The sequence below is a fragment of the Zingiber officinale genome, chromosome 1B (assembly GCF_018446385.1).
Source record: "Zingiber officinale cultivar Zhangliang chromosome 1B, Zo_v1.1, whole genome shotgun sequence".
Lineage (NCBI taxonomy): Eukaryota > Viridiplantae > Streptophyta > Magnoliopsida > Zingiberales > Zingiberaceae > Zingiber > Zingiber officinale.
In genome coordinates, this window is record NC_055986.1 from 134,880,632 (window position 1) to 134,900,003 (window position 19,372).

The 19,372-nt window shown below is 42.3% G+C and overlaps 2 protein-coding genes and 1 pseudogene across 2 annotated transcripts; 2 read left to right on the plus strand and 1 right to left on the minus strand.

Moving 5' to 3' along the window:
- Positions 1-1,999: 1,999 nt before the first annotated feature.
- LOC122000924 lies at positions 2,000-3,303 on the minus strand. The gene is made up of 3 exons (XM_042555466.1): positions 2,529-3,303; positions 2,323-2,386; positions 2,000-2,222 (listed from the first exon to the last, which is right to left on the minus strand). The coding sequence occupies exons 1-3, from the start codon at positions 3,153-3,155 to the stop codon at positions 2,212-2,214; spliced, it is 702 nt and encodes a 233-aa protein (XP_042411400.1). The 5' UTR covers positions 3,156-3,303; the 3' UTR covers positions 2,000-2,211.
- Positions 3,304-4,035: 732 nt separating this feature from the next.
- Positions 4,036-5,379, plus strand: LOC121980575. Its single transcript, XM_042532674.1, has 2 exons — positions 4,036-4,914; positions 5,132-5,379. Exons 1-2 carry the CDS (start codon positions 4,195-4,197, stop codon positions 5,192-5,194), a joined length of 783 nt encoding a protein of 260 aa, XP_042388608.1. The 5' UTR covers positions 4,036-4,194; the 3' UTR covers positions 5,195-5,379.
- A 3,343-nt stretch (positions 5,380-8,722) lies between these two features.
- On the plus strand, positions 8,723-11,326 carry LOC121980582 (annotated as a pseudogene).
- Positions 11,327-19,372: the final 8,046 nt, after the last annotated feature.

The window sequence follows — 19,372 nt, forward strand, 5'->3', positions numbered from 1 at the left end:
AGGATTGAACTAATTACTAAAATCAAATTACACTTCAAGCAACACAGCACAAAGCTGGATATGTACATTGTTTCCATTTCATTAGAAAGTACAATAAACCACCTTCTGTTAGAGATATCATTAGATACAGAATTGAGAAATCACAAAATATTTCTATTGAATCCCATTCCAGATCTAGTTTGACCAAATAATATAGCTTAGATAATCAGGTCAAAGTTCCAGAACTATAACCTAGATACATATACCAGCCCTGAACTTCAGATTTATCTTTAAGACTTGCACTAGCAGTGGTATTAGGTAGAAATCATGGTGAATGAATTATTGCTACTAAGAATTGAAAAGATCAGAAAAGAATTGGGGAAGACCCACAAATTGTTAAGGTCATAAGCCAGATAAGAAAGTCAAGGCTTCAGTCCCTGATTCTACAACAAATCTGTTTTTCCTTTTAAATTCTGACCAAACCACTATTCTTGTACAGGAACTATAGCCAGTCTAGAAGCATTAAAAGATAATGATTCTCAAGATTCAACCCTTATTTCTTTTGAGCTCAACTTAGTCCATTCAGTGAATCCTTAATTTTCAGAGAATTTTGTGTTGCCAAAATCTACAAATTTTTCAGAGAATTTTACATTGCATGGATATGAAAAACAAAAACCTGTACATCCTCAACAATAGCGTCCAATTGAATAACTTGGTCATTGAAGAAACCCTCACAACCAAACCACTATACCGACACTGCTACTGATCCTTAGTACAGTTCTTCTGAAGTTGAAAAATATAATAGCATCCTTTGCTGACATACAACACAATGGATAAAAATTCCAAACATCCATCTGCAATAGGTCAATTGGGTCCAAAAACATATAAAATTCAGACCATGATGATGATAACATGATGAGTTTAAATAAACAGAATCCCAGTACCCACTGATAGATCCCCATGACCCCATCAATGACACTAGAAAAAGGAAAAAGAATCCAAGTAATTATTGGACAAAAACCCAGATATAACAATTGAACTATGATCTATGAAAAACCTCAGGAAATAACTGTTGCTTTCAAGCAGCCTGGTTGATAGTTCTATATTTAGCCTGAGACTGGACATGCGAAGTTAATCTGCCATAAAAAATGAATGAAGCAATAGGCTCCACACTTTGTCTCCTAGAAGCTATAGCCTAGAGGAAAGGATGTATAAAAATGTCTAAAAAAACTGTTTGTATGTTGTCACTCAATAAAAAAAAATAAAAATCTCATATTAAGCTCTTTCTATGTTCTAATGGCATAGAACCGACCACATTTCTTATGCTCATGAGAAAAGAATATGATGACATGTTCAGACCGCAGTGGACTTTAGTTGGATCATAGAAACAACATATAGATGGTTAATGGAGTAATGCGAACTCTGGAAAAAGGTTATGAAGTATGTATGCAGTTCCTGTTCAATATTCTAAGCAATCCACTGTCGGTTTCCATATGAAAATTAGACATCTCTAATGGAGTACCTATTTGTAGCAAAATCAAATAATGATGATTTATCAAGTAAATGTAACTGATTACTTTGACAAGACAGATATAAGTATTAGCGTGGCATTTATCAAGCAACATCTAAAGTTGGCAAGCCTTTCTATTGAATTCCTTTGCCATATGCACCCACGACATTGAAAAGCTATTTCGTTTTGCACTTAAATCTTGAAATTGCACAAGTGATCCAAAGTCTTTATTAAGAAATGGATGCATTGTATATGTGATATGAGAGAACACTGTTGCATTAATGCCAGAGAACTTGAAACTATCTTATACGAACAGCATATGAAGTAACGTAATTACATAAAAGTCTTGCATTTTAGGAGCTTCAATTTAATCCTCCTCTTGCCAAATAACAAAAGCTTCAGGATATTTGCATAATACACTGCATATTATTAAAACAACAATAAATGAAATATATTATCTCAGTCATTCCATACATTTTCCCTCTTTGAACAAACTATTTTTGTGTATTTAAAGAAGTTCAAAAAGAAATGAAACAGATCATCATTTAAAGAAGCAGCAAAATGTCACATTTATTTTAGTTAACCTTGTGCTTTATAGGTTAACAAGGCATTCTACATAGAACAAGGTATTCTACATAACAAGGTTGGCTGTGACTAAAGAACAGAGACACGCAGCAACTAAAACATATCTTTTCCATAGAAGATGACTTTAATTCACCAAATTAGCCAACTTCTGCAAAACAAAGAAGGAGACAAACACTACATTGAGCTTCTAATTTGATCAATTGCGAAGACAAAAAATAATAATAATAATAAAGGAAAAAAAAAGACACCTTTCTCATCAGTTTTGTAGCTATCAGGTGTTATTTCTGACAACCACAAACCTGGAAACAGTGCCTGCAGGTGGATGAAGAAAATCACAGCACAATAAGCTAATGCAGGAGAAATCAAATTAAATTAGAATCTAAAGAAGAGAACAATCGGCATATCAAATAATGCTTCCTTACAAACTTCGTTTATTACCCAAAGAATCACTTACATCAAGTTCGCGCTGAATAATCTTAGCCCTTTTCTTTGGTCGTCGAGGGGGCTTCGTCCCTTTGATGGCAAAAAAATCCTCCTCTATCTCCCTCCGAGTCAGCGAGACGGAGAACTTTATCATTTCTCCTTTCTCCAACTCGTCTGATCCCATCCTCAGAGCCTTGACGGGAAAGTTGACCTTCTCAATCTCCGTAGCCCCATGACAAGGCGAGCAATGGTTGTCGTTCCGAGCCTCCGCAGGCGCATTACAGGCCGCCCTTCTCGTTCTCAAGTTCCAGGGTCGTTCAGCCTCAGAAATCGGTGCGGCGGAGGGATTTTTCTCCGATTCCCTTCCTCTCGCCTCGCCCTCCCTCGGCTCTAACACGCCCGGAGACGCTCTCGCGAGCGGAAATTTTGTTGGGGTGTCCGTCCGGTTCTGATCATCCGGTACAGTCACGGCGGATCCCACACAGTCAGAGAGTTTGGAGCAGCGGAGCACGCGCTGGCCTCCCCAGCTCAGGGTCGGAAAGGAGAAATTGTGAAGACGGCGAGATTGGGTAAGCTGCGGCGGAGGCGCAAGAAGTCTCTCCGCCACCGGCCCTTCCGATGTCACGTCGATCCCTTCCTTCTCCGGGGCGGTCGCCATCGGGGTCTCTTCCGTTCTCCGATCGAGAGAGCAAAAGAGAAGGGAAGAAGCCAAAGCAATACAATGGAAAATTAAACGCAGACACAGAAATATTTGTTTTTTTTTTTTTTTTGAGGTTACCTCTCAGAACGTTCAGATGCGCTTTCGGTTTGGTTCTCGCTCCCGCAGGTTTAAAACAAGCTTGCATATAGAAAGAAGCTTCAGACCCAAAAGGCCACCACATTTTGAGCCATATACCCACCTCCCGTTGCTCTAACGATCCGGGTATTATAACGAGTAGCATCAGTGGACCCATAAGAATTTTATTCGTTCTCAATATGATCGCAACTCGATGCTCCTCAAGACGTGACCCAAGCCAAACCCGAACCATATTAAAATTTTTAAAATCACGAAATTATCGAGCAGCATATAATTTAACCAGAGCTACTTTCTGGGCTGAATCAGATTTGATGTTCGACGGGAAGAAGTATTGAATTGTGCCCCAATCCATATAAGCGTTCACCATCAAATCACCCGAAATCAAAGCCCAGCGGCCTGAATATGACCGGAGTCTTCGCGCGTGCATTGCGCGTGTTCCCACCCGCACTCGTCCCTGCTTTATGACGAAAGCTCACGTGACACACGACGTGGGCCAGGGCCATTGTACCCTCCCAAAAACAATTGAGACGAGCGAGAGCGATGCGTTTAACTGAACCGTTGCCGAATGATCGCTGCATGAACTGAGGCAAGCATTACATTTATTATCAAGTAACCCTTCGCCACGTCGGTTATTTCAGCCGGTCCCTCGAACCATGTGCCGCAAACTATTTTTTTCCCGAATATTATGTTTATTTTAATTCCATTTATAACCCCGGGCGAGTCCGCCTCTCTCATCCCTCCATCGCCATTCACACGCGAGCGAAAGCGTTAGCTGCCCTCTCTCTCCTACCGGCGGTTTCCCGACTCGAGGAGGGCTAGCAGGTTAGTATTTTGCATCCTTTCCCAGTAGCACGAGCTCGATAGCCGGATCCGGTCACCATCGTCGGAAGGCCTCGGATCCATGTTTTTCTCGGCGGAGACGGAGCGGAAGCAACCGGAGACAGCGACGACGCTGCCGCAGGAGGCGAACGGAGTGGCTGCACAGGGAAATACCTGCGGAAGCTTCTCGCTTCCAACCATGAAGACGTGGGGTAGCCTGCGGGTGCTACGCTCCGTGAGCGTGAACGGCAAGGACGAGGCGGACGGCAGCGGCGGTGGCGACAGCGCTGGAGGACAGCGTCTCTCAGATACTGAGGGGATCAGGGCTGGTGATCCAGAGGGAGGCAGTGGCGACAGCAGCGCGGTTGAAGAGGTGAGGGAGAAGCTGTTGGTTCACCTCCGGGAAGCGGCTGAACGAATCAAGCTGATAGTTCATGAAGCGCCACCGCTGCCGCCGTCTCCATCCGAAGGCGACGAGCCCAGGGCGGATGCGGTTCGGACGGAGGGGACCGAAGCGGAGCCGTCGTCATCCGCTCCCACGTGGCCGTGGAAGCTGCGGACGAGGCGAAGGGGGGCTAGGGTTCGGGCGATGTTCGAGCCGCAAGCGAGCGGATCGCTCCCTTTTGCCGGCGAGAAAAAAGCGGCGCGGCCGAGGTCAGGCATCCCTGAGCTGCGCGAGCGGCCCGATTTCTCGGTAACCCTTACAAGGGAGGAGATCGACGAGGACATCTACGCGGTGACGGGTTACAGAGCACGCCGCCGGCCTCGGAGGCGACCCCGTGTCCTCCAAAAGCAGCTCGATGTGAGTCCAAACTCGCTTTGCATCCATTTTTCTCATCTGCTCATTTTTTTTTCTTCTGCTTTTTATAGTAAACGAACATTTTTGAGGAATCAACAAAATCCTTTTTTAAGTCTTTCCTCCGTATTGAGCGAAGAATAATTTACTAAAAGAATGTAAAACCCTTTCTTTTTTTTTTGAAAAACATTCATCTCCATGTTCCTGAACTGGTATTCTACAGCTGCTGTTCCCCGGTTCATGGCTGTCGGAGATCACCTACGAATCCTACAAAGTTACGGATTAGAAGCACGGCCGTCGGAAGCGGCGGCGGCTCAATACATCCGGCAATCCGCGAAAGAAGCCATATATCTTCTAACCTGCTTTCGCCATTGATAAAGCTTCTCCTAATCTATCGAGGAGCAAGTAAGTGAGCTTTTCCACGCCTGTTCCTTCCCTTTTGCTTTTTAACTCGCAATTAATTCCCAGTTATTTTAGATTGTCGTCTCTTATTGTTCCATGAGAAAGCTAGCTTTTCATAATGCGTGCTTGTATTCTAGGGAAATTCCAATGGACCTGATCTTCTGTACCAATTAACTGAATTTTTCTGCATGCATTCGCTTCCCGTTCATTTCGACGAGCTGACGAACCGATCGTGTTCGGTTCATCGATAATAGCTAATTGAGAGTGAGTTTGATCGACGAGATTAATTGGTCATAGAGAAGAGGATTCTAGTGTTTGTGGTTAAAAGTGTAAGGTTCGTCTTACTCTGAAGAAATGGGAAAGAAATGAATTAAGGGGCCAACGGAGGGGCCGGGTGGGAGTGCGTGTGGATCGTTGTCCGTATGCAGTAGATAAACTAATTATTATTATTTGGTAAAATTCCATATTCGTCCAACAAATTTCCATCCAACCAGAAGTTGTGCAGAAGTCCAATCAGACCAAATTAAATTAAGGATAAAAATTAAAAGAGTGTTTCACATTTAACCAACGAATCATCAAATTAACGTCTCTTTTATAAAAGTCAGCAAATACACACCTTATCATATATTTTGTTTTGAGAATATTTTTACTTATAATAATGTTGATCCTAACTACTGTAATATAATAAAATATAATACTTGACTCTAATTAAAATTAGCATACATAGAATATTATTATATTAAAATATTATTTATTAATTTAGTTATGATTATTTAAACTCTATCAAGTTAAAATCACTTTAAATTTTTGTAATTGCTATAAAGCGGTAACATGTTGTAGTAACTAACAAAGTTGATACAGTGAAATAACTAAGTTGTTGTTATAAAAAATTTAAGTGATTTTTTTTTTTACCAAGTTAAAAATAATTTTGATGGAGTTTAAGTAATTTTGATTAAATTGATATAAATATTCTGATATATTAATTAGAGTTAAATATTATATTTTAGGATAGTTAAAGAGGTAACTGTAACTGTTATAGGTTGTTGTAGTAGCTTTAGTTGCTATAATAATATTGAAACTTAGGATCTGTTTAAGATAAAATATACAAAAGATATTGTTTTCGTTCCTTTTTAATTTAATTATTCATCTATTATTAATTAGACTAAATAGCATGGTAATAGTGCAACCGTAGGACGTCTTTTAAAATTTTGTAATATTTAAAGATCTCGTCCTAATTTTAATAAATTAATAATAGATGCAGAGTGTTTTTTGATTTACTCTAGTTCGATGATAAACTTTTATAAGATATTGACCACCTTTAAAATTAATCAGCGAATACATGTGCCAACTTAGGAAAAAAAACAATTCTACATTTATCAATTTAGTATGGTTTCAATTCCTGCTAAAACAGGTTTTTCTTTTCCAGCATCCTGCTTTCTGCTATTATTGTCGTTATTTTTTTAATTTGTGTACGAATCGAATCTTGATTTCAAAAAATAATTAAATTAATTAAAAATATACTCATGTCCCCGTTATTATTCGTCAATGACAGTCATGGCATTGAGTTAACGTCAACAAGATTGGTGGACTAATAGAAATCGATGAGTGAAAAATACGATCGATATAGTAAGATATAGAACGGGGACAAATGAAATTGACTTGTGAATTAATAGTTTCGATTGCAAAATTATAATTCTGGATGAGATTTGGATAAATATGTTGATTTTTATATATTTAATTCAAATTAATTTTCATGTTTTGATAATGTATGTGTATGTATTTAGTCCCACATTATTAAGCCAAGAAGATTGAAAGAGCTTATATATGGAGTCCTTTCATCCTTGCTTAGCAATGTTAAGGGGGGCCTATACGCATACGCGGGCCGAGCACAAATCAAATGGTTTCGGGGGGTTCAAGCCGGAAATCCATAAATCGGGTGTGACGCACGCGATCATCGCGCGCAGGGGATGCAAATTCCTAGCTCGTTGGCCTCGCGCTTGCAAGCGGCTTGGTTTGGTCTGGTTCTTGGTTCTGGCCCGAGCGTGAGAAAGCGCACTTGGGTTTAGTCTACGCGTGAGGAAGCAGCGCGTCAAGAAGCGAGGCTTTGGTTTTTAGCGATATGAGGTTGAGTCCGAGTGCGCCGTTCGTCTTGGAATGCACCTACGGACGACGCGAGTGGTTGTCGGATCTTGGGAGGATTTTACCGGAGAGCCTTGTACCGTGGACGACAATAAATTTTCTAAAGACAGTCGGCACGCCGACATTCCGCGCGTCAGGAAGCGACGCACGCTTTGCTTCGTGCACTGCTTCAGAGTGTATAAATACACTGCCTCTGTTCCTGGTTACACACACCGAAGTAGTCTGCTTTCTCTCCTTCCCTATCTCTGTCTTCTTCCTTACCGAGAGTTTGTCCTGAGGCTTTGATTTTTAGCGATTTGAGGTTGAGTCCGAGTGCGCCGTTCGTCTTGGAGTGCACCTACGGACGACGCGAGTGGTTGTCGGATCTTGGGAGGATTTTACCGGAGAACCTTGCACCGTGGACGACAATAAATTCTCTAAAGACAGTCGGCACGCTTACGCTTCAACCGGAGATACATTTTCTCGATCTCTCTTTTATTTATTTGTTTACTACATGCTTATTGTTTTGGTACAATTTATTACTGTGTTAGTGCTCTCTATCTACAACAAAATATAGATGATGTATTATAATTCATATACCCATCCAATTAAAATAAATCTGTTTATTTAAAAAAAATTATTATATATACATATAGAGCATTATAATATTAATTTTTTAAAAACAATTTTATTAAATTAATTAGAATTAATTAAAATCATTCTAATTTGATAATAAGTTGTTGCTACTATGACAACATTAAAGCGATTTTAATTTTGATCATTTTTATTAAATCAGAAAATTACAGGACATCATTAGTATTTGAAGCAGAACAAGGAACTAGTAGCTCATCCATGGCGCATTTGGTCTCTTTCTAACATCGCGTCCTGTCAAACAAACTCCTAACCTAAAGCTGTTTTAGGCAAGAGTTACTCGGCCGCATGGAAGCTACGCCTACGCCGCCGGGCCGCTGCGGCGACGGCAACAACTCTAAGCCGGTTGCTGATGACTTCGAGGAGGTCGAGAATGCTCATCCATGGCGCATTCGACTCTGTCTTGTTTTTGTTGCTGTCGTTCTTTGTAACAGATGGAGGAACAGCCCTCCAACGGTCGAATTGGAAGACATGGATGGCACCGGCCGGCTTTCTCGACGGCTAGATTTATTTCAATATTTATCGTGGAATGCTCCGTTGACCAATCTTTCATTCTCAAACTGCATTTGTCAAGTACTTGAAACAATTAAGCAGTGGTAGTTTCTCGGTCAACCGGCGATGGAATGCTAGGCCCTTTAGCGCAATTAGACCGCTGGATTAGAACATCGTCGCTGGACCACCTAACGGGGATGCGACCCAACAAGTATTACATTTGACATGTGCTGTCGCATTTCGATTGGATGATGCCAGTGCAATGATTTGATAAGATACCAAATCCACGACCCATCCTATTCGATGATCCAAATAACAGGTACGTTTACCTGCATTCGAAACTGCGGATTGGGTAATGAGAACGAGCGAGCGAGCGATCTATCGGGACAGGATTTCCCGTCGCTTCGGTCAACCGCAGAGCACGATATCACTCTGATGCTGTGCGCTTTATGAGACACCATACTTTGAAGGAGGATTACGCATTGGAGATGACGTTGGACCCCAGCTTTGTGTTATTATATTTGCGGAGTGTGGTGGGACCGCACCACGTTGTTGTTTCGGAAGAGGGGTCCCCTCGCATATTCGCCACGTGATGCATGTAGCGGGCCCCGGCGACGTTGATCGGCTGCGATAAACACACCGCCGCCTCCCCCTCGTCGCCCCTGCCTCCTGGACCGCTCGTCCGACAGCGACGGAAGGTGCCTCGTCGCCCTCCGGGCCGTTGATGATTTCAAATCGTGGGAGGCGGCTAAGATGGGCGTAATTACGTCCTCGATCGCCGCCAAGTTTGCTTCTTCCCTCCGAGCCCGCCCTCCTACGCTGTGGTCGCCGACGAGGGGAGCGGGCGGCTCTCCATTCCCGGTATCGCGGTCGCGGGCCGCGACGACGCGCACGTCCTGCGCCTCCCTACGCGGCGGGGCATGTTGCAAGTTCGACGATGCATGTTGCAAGTTCAACTTGCTTTAGATAAAAGCCAATGATTGGGCTGTGTATTTAAATATTTGTCGACCCTCCTATTTTGCAGGTATGACTACTCTGGTTATGGGCAATCCACTGGAAAGGTTGTGTTTTATCTGCTAGTTTGGTTCTTGCATGAGTTTTAGTTCATATAACATAGATTCTATTTGTCAAACTGTCTCATCTTTGTGAATTTATTTTTCTTTGCAGCCAAGTGAGTACAATACATATGCAGGCGTAGATGTAGTTTATAACTGTCTTAAGGAACACTATGGAGTAGAAGATGAGGACTTAATCCTGTATGGTCAGTCACTGGGCAGTGGTCCAACTCTTGATTTGGCCTCCCGTCTTCAGAAGTTAAGAGCTGTTGTTCTACAGAGTGCCATCCTTTCTGGACTTAGCGTACTGTATCCAGTTAAGCACACATTTTGGTTTGACATTTACAAGGTAAGTTTTTGCAAATTCATAGTGATGATTTAGCTTTGTTGCAGAATATAGACAAAATCAACCTTGTCAATTGTCCAGTTTTGGTAATTCATGTAAGTTCATTTTGCTGGTTCTTGGATCTGCTTCTTATGTTTGAATCTGGTGCTCTACTGTCTATTTTATCAATAAAATAAATTAAAATAAACAGTTTAGCCTTCTCTGCAAGTTATATCTTCTAGATATTGTTTAGGTTCTCATTAGCCTTTTTTATACAATAAATTGGATTGAAGAAATTTTAGTCTGTTAGTTTCTGATCAACTTCTAAAGGTCGCAAGAAATCAATCTAGCTTTTGAGCCACAACAAGATAAAAGCAAACAATTTAAGAGGGAAACATCTAATTTATATTTCAAGAGGATTATGCAAGTCTTCTTGATACCATTTTATAAGAATATTGCCAAATTAATCCATTTAATTAAATGCATTGGTTTGGAGAAAGCAGCAAAACATATGTAATGTGTAGAAGAAATTGGTTCTTCATATAATAAAGCTATGATTTTCATATTCAAAACAAAACACTAAAGTTCAGACTCAACATAATTATCATTGATTTGTTTTGTTAGTCAAGTAGATGAACTATCATAGCCAACATAGTTATTAGTATGATTTGTTGATGTTGAGAAATATCCATCACCTTACTTGCATGCTACTGTCTGGGTACTGTAGATGAAGTTGTTCATTGCTCGCACGGAAAGCAGCTTTGGGAGCTTAGAAAACACAAATACGATCCTCTTTGGCTAGACCGTGGTGGCCACTGTAATCTTGAACTTTACCCTCAATTCATCAAGCACCTCAAGAAATTTATTGCATCTACTAGATAGTGACACCAAGACAATTCAAAGGAGACGAAGCTAAACAACCATGAAGAAACCTGCCTATCTGAATCTACAGCTACAGATGATGAGCAAAGAGCTTGTAGCTGTTCTGAGATTGCAAGGAAGAGTTTGGACAGCCGGCTGAGAAAACCTCAGAAGGCAGACCAACTGGCGAAATAAAGAATGAGCACGGATCTTAGTGAGCGAAAAAGGAAGAAAGGCAAAGTAAGTTGAAGAATGGTCTCGAGGTCCTGAACAAACTGTAAGTTATAACAAAAGAACTTTTGGTCCGATTCTGCTGCCAAGTGTTGTTTTGTATTGGTGTCTGGAGTGTAATTGTGTTCCAGTTACATTCACAAAAGGGATGCTGTTTCTATCACAAAGGCAGTGTCTGACTACATGTAATTCCTCCGTTTTAAGAACATACAGAGAAATTTGGAAGTGTAAATTGTATATATTTGGCAATGGGAATGATAATGGGTTTTGATTGAGGGGTTAATAGCAATGGGAATGATTACTGGATTTATGATGCTTGGTATAGATACTGGAATGGATATTATTCTAGTTCCCTCAGGGCGGTGCGATGGTTAAGACATGGGGTGTTGCTATATGAGGTCTTGGGGTCGAAACTCGGCGTGACCGAGCATAACCTCCCCCATGTCTTGGCCATTTGCACTAATGGCTAGTAGTCACTCGTGATTTACCTCCTCCGTGTTGGCCTAGGGACGGGTTGGCGGGGGTGCTGGGGGCGAGCGAATCACCTTTTTTTTTGCCACATGGAATGGATATTATTCCCATTAATGTTGTTTGGTTTGGCTTAAATTATGGGATGGGAATCAGCCAAAATTCTCATTTTACCCTTATAAGTAAAATATAAAAATAATCACACAAAGTCATGGACTGAACAATGTTATTAAAAAAACGTAATATGATGATAACAACTTTATCAATGATCTTGCATAATCAAAACGTCTATCGTAATATCAAAAATGATAGAAGCAAAAAAATATTCATCAAATCCAACGACATCACAAACATAATATTCCAAGCAACTAAGTATAAAATCTTCAACTTCAAAGGGATCCAAACTGAACAATAACTCAACCTTCAAAGGATCTTCACAAATTACTTGAGCAGTCATGTACTTGTTCTTACCAATGAAATCATACTTATCCAACATCTCAAGAACTTGTGGTATTTTTGAGGAATTACATTGAACCCAAGATGACATTTACTCAAATTGTGAGCTAACAATTTGCATAAATCCCTCAACCTGAGCACTGAGTAACTTGAAGTCAGAATCGACATTTTGCACAGTTGAAGTCTTTGACCTCTTCGAAACTTTTTGAACTCTGTCAACGGATGATTTCTTTTTCTCCTTAGAGTGAGATGTCCTTGATGTAACAGAAGGTTGTTGATTTTACATCGAACCAACTTCAACTCCTTTTTCAGCAAGTGAATTGTCATCTGATATGGTCAACCCAGCATCCACATCAGTGATGTTTTGTGTAGTCATCATAGGATCTTCTGCAACAAGGTATGTTTCTCTGTCTTTACCATATATCATCTTTAACTCCGAAAAATAAGGGAATGATACATTATAGAGACTTTTAGCATCATTGTGATTCTATGAAAAAAACAAAGCATAACAATCAATTTAACATGAAAAAAAACAAATAATGACTAATACACATACCTTAATCCATTCAAGATACCATGTTTCTTCACAAGTTATCTTCTTTTTGACATCATTCCAAGTACAACCACTTTGCCTGCACATTTCATTGATAGCATGGAATTTCCTCTTTAAGGTTTTGATCCTAGATTCAATGTGACTGACATATTTTGTGAAAGTTAGCAGTTTTTGGATCATAATATTTCTTATCTCGATCATGTAGTTGTTCTTGAACCCTCCTTCTGTTTTCCAAAGAGAATCGATTGTCATATCTTACAAACATCTTATTAATGCCCAACTCTCCTCTTCCGTCCAGAAAACTTTGTTTTTACTTCTTCCTCGTACTACATTCTTTCCCATAGATTTCTCGGGATTACTCTCCATCCTACTATCCTGGTCATATTAGAGACACAAAAATTTAATATGAAGGAAGTTGCATAGACAACAGAACAAACATCACAACAATGAAAGTCATTCTATATCAAATACTTCATTTTCCCAATTGTTAAACATTTGTTGTGCTAAATAATTCCTAATGCAGTCCACCGATTAGTTGGGGCAATTGTACGTATGTATTCCATTTTAGTCCCGTGATCACTATCATCATCTTCAGTGTGTTCATCTTCATCAAGAATACACTCCTAAGGATCATGTCTCATGAATTTACGGATCAAGTTATGAAGCTAACAAAATGCAATGATAATACAAACTTGGGTTTGCATTGGAAAAAATGAAGGGGAAACTAAGATTTTCCAACGACCCTTCAACAATCCAAAACACTTTTGTTGGGGTTCAATCAAAGTCCCACATTGGAAAGATTTGGTAAAGATCATGAGGTTAAACGGATGCAAGATATCTCTATTGGCATGAGACCTTTTGAGTAGAGCCCAAGAGCAAAGTCATTACGCCCTAGGCCCAAAGTGGACAATATCATGTCATTATGGAGATATGTGGACATCCTTTGGGCTCATCAAATGGTATCCGAGTCATGGTACGAACCAGATATCATGTGGGGTGGCCTTGAACAAAGTTGAGGGTGAGCTCGGAGTAGGTTAGGGGTGACCGGATGTTCGTGGGAGGCCTGGAGCAGGTCAGGGTGATCGGATACTTGTGCGGAAGCAAGTAGGTCAGGGTAACCAGATGCTCGCAGGGAGGCCCGAAGCAGGTCAGGGTGACCGGATACTCGCGGGGAGGCTTGGAGCAAATCATGATGACTGGATGCTTGCCGGAGGCCTGGAGCAGGTCAAAGTAATTAGATACTCGCGGAGGCGAGTAGGTCAGGGTGACCGGATGCTCGCGGTGAGGCCTGAAGCAGGTCAAGGTGGTCGAATGCTTGCGGAGAGACCCAGAGTAGGTCAAGGTGACCGAGTGCAGATGCTTGCGGGGAGGCCCAGAGCAGGTCAGAGTGACCAGATGCTCGCGGGGAGGCCCGGACCATGAGAATAATTGTGGTCCTTCGTTTGAGGGGAGGATTGTTGAGGTTCAATTAAAATCCCACATTGGAAAGACTTGGTAAAGATCATGGGGTTAAAATGATGCAAGATATCTCCATTGGCATGAGACCTTTTGGGTAGAGCCCAAGAGCAAAGCTATGAGGGTCTAGGCCCAAAGTAGACAATATCATGCCATTGTGGAGATATATGGACATCCTTTGGGAGCAACAAATGGTATCAGAGTCATGGTATGAACCAGATACCATGTGGGGTGGCCTTGAACGAAATTGAGGGTGGACCCAGAGTAGGTCAGGGTGACCGGATGTTCGTGGGAGGCCTGGAGCAGGTCAGGGCGATCGGATACTTGTGCGGAAGCAAGTAGGTCAGGGGTGACCAGATGCTCGCAGGGAGGCCCGAAGCAGGTCAGGGTGATCGGATACTCGCAGGGAGGCTTGGAGCAGGTCAGGATGACTGGATGCTTATGGGAGACCTGGAGCAGGTCAAGGTGACCAGATACTCGCGGGGAGGTGAGTAGGTCAGGGTGACCGGATACTCGCAGTAAGGCCTGAAGCAGGTCAAGGTGGCTGAATGCTCGCGGGGAGGCCCGGAATAGGTCAAGGTGATCGGATGCGGATGCTTACGGGAGGCCCAGAGCAAGTCAGAGTGACCAGATGCTTGCGGGGAGGCCCGGACCATGAGAGTAATTGTTGTGCTTTGTTTGAGGGGAGGATTGTTGGGGTTCAATCAAAGTCCCACATTGAAAAGATTTGGTAAAGATCATGGGGTTAAAAGGATGCAAGATATCTCCATTGGCATGAGACCTTTTGGATAGAGTCCAAGAGCAAAATCATCAGAGCTTAGACCCAAAGTGGACAATATCGTGTCATTGTAGAGATATGTGGATGATGATATTGTCCACTTTGGGCCTAGGCCCTCATGGCTTTGCTCTTGGGCTCTACCCAAAAGGCCTCATGCCAATGGAGATATCTTGCATCCTTTTAACCCCATGATTTTTACCAAATTTTTCTAATGTGGGACATTGATTGAACCCCAACAACTTCTTAATAACATTCCTAGCTCTAGAGTGTTTCATGTTAAAATATTCTTCGGTTGTCTCGGGACGACGACCTTCCCATTCATTGAGGTGATACCTATGCCTTCGGCAAGGTGCCAAAAATCCATCTGAGTTGCAATATCCAGCATCGACCAAATAATAACAACCTAAACCAAGGACACTAGTTAATAATTGCAAGTATTTCGGAAATTTGAAATTTTGTCATAATTCCAACTTCAAATAAAAAGTATTTGTTATTTACTTTGAGGGGCTTTAAGACCAGATGATCTACTGATGACATCACGAAGTACCCGACCATCATGGGTAGAACCTTCCCACCCAGGTAACATATATATGAATTGCATTTGTGAGCAACACACTGTTGGTGTGGTTAGCACTAACGGTCTAACTTAGGTTTTGATGAATGACAAATCTGGTTAAGTTAGGTTTGTCGTGATCTAACACTTGACCGAGTGTGCAGGCTAAGTCCAGACAGATCGACAGACTGACCGGATGTCTGGCACGAAGTCCAAGTGGGTCGACGGGCTGACCGGATGCTTGGCGAGAAGTCCAACTAGGTCGAAGGGCTGACCGGATAGCTGGCGAGAAGTCCAAGCGGGTCGACGGGCTGACCGGAAGCTTGGCGAGAAGTCCAGCTAGGTCGACGGGCTGACCGGATAGTTGGCGAGAAGTCCAGACGGGTCGAAGGGCTGACCGGACGTCTGGCAGGTGAGTGACTGTGAGGACGCGTTCCCGGGAAGGGAACATTAGGCGTCGATCCGGCTTAGATCTATTTCGGATATCTAAGTCGAGATCGTGACTAGATTCCGGTCTCGGAAAGACGGAATCTAAGTCATACTTCTTATATTGAACTTATAAACTGTGCTAACACTTTGTTTTGCAGGATATACATTATCTATTTGCCTCGGACTAACCTTGTCTTGCAGGAAAGAGGTTTCCTGGAGAAAGGTGGTCCGGGCGCCCGGAAGGGATTCGGGCGCCCGGGAGGCAACTTTATCCTGAATGCGTCGTCGCCACTTGGAGCTCGCCGGTTGGACCTGCCACGTCTCACTAGGGCGCCCGGAAGAGATCCAGGGCGCCCCGAGCCTCATATAAAAGAAGGGGCAGAGGTAGAGCTTCAACAACAACTCAGAATCCAAGATCTACTCCTCTGTGCTCTCGCGACGCCACGAAAAGCTTCCCGACTCAGTGCTGGTTTTGTTTTCATTCTGTTGTCGGTATTTTCTTTCTCTGTCAAACCGAAAGCGGTCAACGACCGCGGGCCTTAGAGTAGGAGTCGACACAGGCTCCGAACCAAGTAAAGTGAATTGTGTTAGCATTGTTTTACTTTTCCGCTGCGTTTACTCCTGTTCGAATGTTTTTCGATATTAACCCCCCCTCTATCGTGTTGGTGCAACCTTAGGTCAAGGTTGACCTGGTTGACCCGACTCGAGTTGACTTGACTCGAGTTGTATTTTGATGTTTGACTTGGGAAGATTGTCGGTGCAACCTTAGGTCAAGGTTGACCTAGTTGTGTTGCATGTTGATGTTTGACACTCGTGAGAGAGTTCTATTCTTGATATGGGACAAGAATAGATGTTTGGGAGATTATTGGTGCAACCGTAGGTCAAGGTTGACCTGGTTGACCTGATTCGGGAAAAAGTCCAAGTATGGAGACTTGGCAACGGAAAAGTCCAAGCAGGGAGCTTGGAAAAGTCCAAGTATGGAGACTTGGCAAAAAGTCCAAGCAGGAGCTTGGCAAAAGTCCAAGTATGGAGACTTGCATGGAAAAGTCCAAGTATGGAGACTTGCACGGAAAAGTCCAAGTATGAAGACTTGGCACGGAGAAGTCCCGGTGAGTGAAGCCGGTGGAAAGTCCTATCGATGTGACTAGTTCGATGTGAGGTGAAGTAAGGAAAAGTCCTAACTGGATGTTAGGCGGTTGGGAAGTCCGGTGAGTGAAGCCAAGGAAAGTCCGGTGAGTGAAGCAGGGGAAAGTCCAGTGAGTGAAGCCAGATTGGAAATCCTGGTGAGTGAGGCGGTGAAAATCCTAGTGAGTGAAGCTAGGTGAATGAGAAAGTCCTAACTGGATGTTAGGTGTGTGGAAATCCTAGGAGTGAAGCCGGTGGAAAGTCCCGTGAGTGAAGCCGGCGAGGAAAATCCAGATGGATCAAGGGTGATCGGACATCCGGTGTTGAGAAGTCCAAGTGAGTGAAGCTTGGCATATGGAGTCGGAGAGGGCTCGGTAGCTCGTTCTCCGAACTAGGTTAGAGAGGGCACTCTAAGCGAGTTGGATCGGTCGTGGCCGATCCGGATATCTGCGTTTGCCGATCGATCCGGTGACCGATCGAATCGATCGGGCTCATCGATCGATCGGAGACCGATCGGGAACCTCGCGAGAAGAACCGTGGATCGGTCGCCGATCCACCGATCGGCGGACCGATCGAGAATAGATCGATGGCGTGAGGATCGGTCTATGGACCGATCGAGGTTCCCGATCGGTCCACGATCGGGCTTCGATCGCGACACCGATCGGTCGGGACCGATCGGTGACAAACAAGCCTCATGCGCTGGGCCGATCGGTCAGACCGATCGGGTTCTAGCCGCGACACAGCGGTTAGTTTCTTCATTTTTCTTCGCGGTATAAAGGATCGAGGCATCTTCCGTGCGAAAAATCTCCTTCTTCCTTCTTGCTTTGTTGAGCTCCTCCAAAGCTTCGCGTGAGCTTCCTAGGTTCCTGCTGTTGTAGGCGTCGCGTGAAGTTGCTTCACCTCCAATCGACAAGAAAGCAAGCAATTGGTAGAGTGCGATTGTATTCATATTGTATTGCTTTTCTTCTGCTCTTGTACTCTTTGTTTGTGGCGAGGTTTCTCCACCCACAAGGAGTATATTGTATTAGCCGGTTCTCCGGGGACTCATCCACCGACGGATTGACCGGACTCGTCCACCTTACGGACACGCCGAGGAGTAGGAGCCCTAATCTCCGAACCTCGTTACATCCTCGTGTTAAGGTTTGGTTTTCTTCTCTTTCGTTTCTTTGTATTTTCCGCTGCGACTAACCTAATTGTAGGAAGAAACGAGAGCGATTTGGGGCGGCTATTCACACCCCCCTCTCTAGCCGTACGAAAGATCCTATCATATCGAACGTCTATGATTCAACACACACACTCCCAACACATTTGTTGTAACCCCTCCTTTTCTTGTATGATAACGTTGTGTTTTTCTTCTTTAGAGGATGCTACTTGGATAAAAGTACCGTCTAAAGCACCTAAACAACCCGATAATAATTTTTAATTATAAGAATTATATATTGAAATAAAAAATATAATTAAACTGAAGAATTATAGGTGATTAAAAAATGTTTACCTTAAATGGTTTCCATCTATCTTTTTCGTAGTCATCGCGTATCAATTCAAGTTTCTTGAGCAATATGTTATGCAGTTGTAAAATTACTCGAAGACATAGATTGAAATGACGACTCACTGTCTCTCGACTTCATTTAAAAAGGAGACTCATCGTTCGATTTTTTTTATGATGTGCCAACACGTAGACAAATAAGGCCACAATTTCATCAATAGTATTATTTTTTGTGGTTTTTAAACCTCCAACATCTTGAACCATATCATATAATATCCTGAATGTTCTCCTATTCATTCGAAGTTCACTAATACTTATTTCATCGCTCTCTTTTGTAAGGTTGAACATCCATTTCATATGTGCAGTCGATTTATCCTCTCTACTTTTTATTTGATGAATTATACTTCGACGATATGCAAGTATTGCAATTTGATAAAGTAGGACAACCAAACAACCCATGAGCATTCCATACATATTCCACAAAGTGCATAATAATCTACGTCTTCTATAGTTTAACGGTGGTCGTGTCATATTTATCTACATTATATAACAACCGATGTCACCAATAATAAGTTAGAACCAAAACTATACATGAATAAATATCAAACAGCTCATACATACATGAATAAATACGGAACCAAATCATAACAATGGTCAACATTTCAGATAAAAAACATGTAACCTCATTGACTTATGTCTCCTACCTAAAAAATTGGGTTTAAACAGTGGCTCAAGTTAAATTAAGGTACAGAAAAGTGGTACAAATTTAGGCCATAATTAAATAGTTTGTATGATTTTTTTCCTTTTTCTTTTGTGGGTTCTTTACTTTTTTACATTATTAGAATTTACTAGGTTATGTATTTATAGTTCTTGGTTTAAATTTGTTCACCGCTGTCCTAAATATCGAGCCTTAGAAATTCAGTTGGAATGACATGTTTCACAAAGACAATTAGAAATCAAATAAAGATAAGAGACCTTCTTGCCCATTGGTTCATTAGGAATAAGCAAGTACTGTGAAATATTGAC